Source organism: Temnothorax curvispinosus, unplaced genomic scaffold (genome assembly GCF_003070985.1).
Source record: "Temnothorax curvispinosus isolate PA1 unplaced genomic scaffold, ASM307098v1 QBEX01009485.1, whole genome shotgun sequence".
Classification (NCBI taxonomy): domain Eukaryota; kingdom Metazoa; phylum Arthropoda; class Insecta; order Hymenoptera; family Formicidae; genus Temnothorax; species Temnothorax curvispinosus.
Genome location: NW_020219265.1, coordinates 253 through 4,356, shown reverse-complemented (window position 1 = coordinate 4,356; position 4,104 = coordinate 253). Strand labels below are relative to the sequence as shown.

Sequence of the window (4,104 nt, the reverse complement as noted above, 5' to 3'; positions counted from 1 at the left end):
ATTTTTAAAAGAAACATGATGCAAACATGATAAAATTAGTAATTATAAACCAACGTTACTTTTTCAAGGATTATTTAATAAAATCTGTATTTTTTTTTTTTTTAATTAACTATTTACATTCTAAAATATATCTTAGTATTTTACTTGCATGAAAAGAGATAATAATTAAAGGAATAAGAAAAAATTAATTTATAATCAATTTTTCATTTTATAATTGATATTTTTGATTTTTGATAAAATTTAGTTTCCCATAATGCTAGTAATAATTGATTTACATTTTACTGTTGTAACATAGTGTTTTATTCACTTATATCATTTTAACCATTCTAAATGTTGAAAAACAATATTTGATATACAGAACTGCATGAAGTGAATATTATGTCTGATGACAATCTTTCCTTATCATGCTATTTCATTCTATTTCATCTAATTTAATGGTAACTCTTTACACTTTTGCAGCAAGAGCTTCAAGATCTTTGATACATTGCTGAAGAGTTGCTTTTTCCTGTTCAGGAGTGATAGACTTCAATACTCCATTCACAATCCACTGCACCATATGCTTCTGTGCGATTCGGCGTTCAAGATTTTGTATTTGCACTTGGTAGTCAAGACGCTTCTTCACCTATAAGCAAAAGCAAATAAAAATTTTTGAATCATATAATTTTTTATTTTTATAAAGAAATTTTGTACAAAAAGTGATATATTGAATATCACTAAAATATAATATTTTATATCTATTTAATATAGTTGTTTTTAAGAAAAACTTCTTGTATTCTTTTTAGCAGTAAAACAAGTATATGCCAAAAATTTGAAAGTTACTATTCTGAAATTTTTATTCAAATTCACTGAGTTTGAACCATTTTCTTAACTTTCAAATATGATAATTCTATCTATATATACACAATATATATACATATATATATATATATATATATATATATATATATATATAATATATAATATATATATGGAGGAGTAAAAACCACAGTGGTGTAAGTCAAATTTTTTTAAATATTTTTTCGTGTGCATATATGCAATTTATATATTGTACAGATTGCATCAATGCATACGAGAAAATATTTTAAAAAACTTGACTTACACCACTGTGATTCTTACCCCTCCATATATAGAATTATCATATTTGAAAGTTAAGAAAATAGCTCAAACTCAGTGAATTTGAATAAAAGTTTCAGATTTACATGTTATAGTTAACAACGATTTTCTTTAGTTGCTCAGTGTGTAACATCGCAATATTTAACAAAATTAATCATTAGTAAATTTATATTATTTATTATCTAGATCTTTTTAATTATTTTATATTCCACAATGCAAAACAATTGTACCTCTTGGTAGACTTGCACCAAGCGTTCTCTATATGTTGCTTCCAGCTGCATCTTAACGTTTTCCTTCTTAATGTCCATTATCATTTTTTGTCCATCCAAGCTCGCTTGCACTTTCTTTTCATGAGAAATTACATTTTCGTAATCAGTCACTTGTTTGTTCCTAGTCTCTTCAAGCTCATTATGGTACTTATCTATTCCTTTATCCAGTATCTCAGCAAGTTTTGGACCAAATAGCTTTACACTTGCTACACATATTATTAACAGAGATATCCCATTATAAAATTCGTGCTCCAGGACATAAATTTCCTTGGAAAGTAGATAAGTGCTCACGCTTATAGCAAATACATATGGCCCTAAAAATAAAATAATAATTAGTGATAATAAAAAAACGCTATCCCTTCTTATTTATATATTACAAAACAATGTATGTGTACAAGAAAACTTGATTTTTAAGAAAACAAGTTAAAAGTGTAAAGTAGATTTTTTATACAAAATTTCTTTTTGTATGAAACAACAATTTGAAGAAACTTAATATATTTGTCTTCTGTAAGGAGTTATTTTCAAGAATTTTTCTCTTTCTCTCTCTTATGCACAAAATATTATAATATAATATATAACTCAACAGTATTTCTTAAATTAATATTTAGGGAACAGAAGATTCCCTTAAGGAGAAAATTAATAATAAATAATTTGCATAAACTAAAAATTTTATATAAAGCATCAATGGTTTATCTTTCAAATAGAATTTTAAATTATTTTTCTTATTTATTTAGATAAACACCATTATAAAAAATTTTCTAGCAAAAATTCATATAGATTTATTCAATTTTAACAAAAAAAATTATTAATTTTTAATTTTAAAGTAGATCTTATCAAATATAAAGCTTTACCTAAAAATATTTTATTTTATATTTATGTAATTTTCTATAAATGTGAGAAATCATTATTTATGTGAATTTGTTGATATAAGAAATCATTTTCTCGTTATAAAAATCCTATATACGGCATAGAAATATATACATTATTCTAAGACAGGTTTATAATTATTAGGTATTATCTAATAGCGATTACTTACCTGATGCACCAGTTTTTGGATAGAATGCTTGAAACCACTCCTCAGGTATAAATCCATGTCTAACTGGAGACGGGTCAATCAAACGTTTAGGACGAGTTGGTTCCGTTGCTACTGACGAAGCACTTTGTGCTCCACGTACAGCAGTGGACAGCAACTGTGCTACGATAGAAAATATATAATGTTATCACAAAGAGTTAAGAGATAAATTTTAAATAAATTATATTATACACTTTGCAACAGTTACAATAAAATAGATTTTTGTATATAAATATGAAAGAGAAGGATAAAACGAAAATTACATGATATTATTTGAAAACATCAAAGCAACTTCAATTTCTTGAAACATGTCAATATTATCAATATAATACAGAGCATAAAGATTGTCTATAAAAAAGATTAACATTTTATTTTTGAAGGATCGTAAGCTTAAATATTACATAACTAGTACATAATATATAAATAAAATTTATGACATATAAGTTTGGAAGATATTGAAATTATGAATGTATTTGTGTGTCATTACATAACAGAAAAAGGAAACTTTAATTTATAATTAACGAAACTGTCTATCCATCACAAGTGTGTTGTATAACATAATATGCAAAAATACAATGAGAAACATCACAATTGATTTACCATTGCGAAGAGCCAATCTTGACAGCATTTTATACGAAATGTCTATCACTTGCTGCCGATACTAACAATGGCGAACACCAATAACACCCATCACTCATGAGATATAAGAAATGCCCGAAGGGTCAGTAATGGCGGATTCAGACTACACGACAGATCGACAGATGGTCTGTTCTTTTTCGCTGCAGTTTTGCACTAGTCCAATAATTAGTGGGTGCGTTCAGCAGACACAACTGTTGAATCTCGTCTTATTAACAATCTGCGTTGATTGGTTGGTTCTAAAAGTAAGAGCCAATCACGTTCAATTGCTACTGAACGGTTTGTTCTGCTGAACGCACCAAATGGGCGCGATCAACAGCCCCCTGGGCCGCTCAGGGCCAATTTCACCAACCACAGTTAGCTTAAAGGCTGATTTATAGAGGCCGTAACCGTTGATTTAAGCCGCAATATTTAAGAAATTGACCAATCACAGTCGAATGTGAGAAGAAAAATCGACTGTGATTGGTCAATTTCTTAAAGATTGCGGCTTAAATCAACGATTACGGCCTCTATAAATCAGCCTTAACCGGCGGTTAAAGTTAGCAGGATTGACCAATAGAAAGCAGGGTGGATTCATTTCTATTGGTCAATCCTGCTAACTTTAACCGTCGGTTAAGCTAACTGTGGTTGGTGAAATTGGCCCTCAGTAGCAGTCGAACGTGATTGGCTCTTACTTTTAGAACCGACCAATCAACGCCTAGTTGATAAGACAAACTCAACAGTTGTGTCTGCTGAACGCGTCCAAAGGGAGTCGCAAAGTCGTGAATCGCAAGAATTGACCAATCACAGTCGATTATTCTCCTCAAATTAGATTGTGATTGGTCAATTCTTGCGACTCACGACTGCGATTTACATTGTAAACCCCGCATTAAGGTGCGGTTACATGAACTGAATTTTCCGCGTAACGCGTAAAGCCGTGATCAGACTACGGATTGGGATTGAGATTGGATTGAAATTTGACCAATTACAGCAAAGTTCACTAAACTTGAAGTTAGTTTTCTTTATTCTGATTGA

General features: G+C 29.4%; 1 protein-coding gene across 2 annotated transcripts; it reads right to left on the bottom strand.

Moving 5' to 3' along the window:
* Nucleotides 1–276: 276 nt before the first annotated feature.
* LOC112459063 (ATP synthase subunit b, mitochondrial) lies at nucleotides 277–3,218 on the bottom strand. 2 transcript variants are annotated; one of them, XM_025022962.1, is made up of 4 exons: nucleotides 3,055–3,211; nucleotides 2,419–2,577; nucleotides 1,344–1,696; nucleotides 277–622 (listed from the first exon to the last, which is right to left on the bottom strand). In XM_025022962.1, exons 1-4 carry the CDS (start codon nucleotides 3,080–3,082, stop codon nucleotides 446–448), a joined length of 717 nt encoding a protein of 238 aa, XP_024878730.1. In that variant the 5' UTR covers nucleotides 3,083–3,211; the 3' UTR covers nucleotides 277–445. The 2 variants fall into 2 exon arrangements, with proteins under 2 accessions (XP_024878730.1, XP_024878731.1); XM_025022963.1 differs by having other exon boundaries at nucleotides 446–622; nucleotides 2,419–2,572; nucleotides 3,055–3,218.
* Nucleotides 3,219–4,104: the final 886 nt, after the last annotated feature.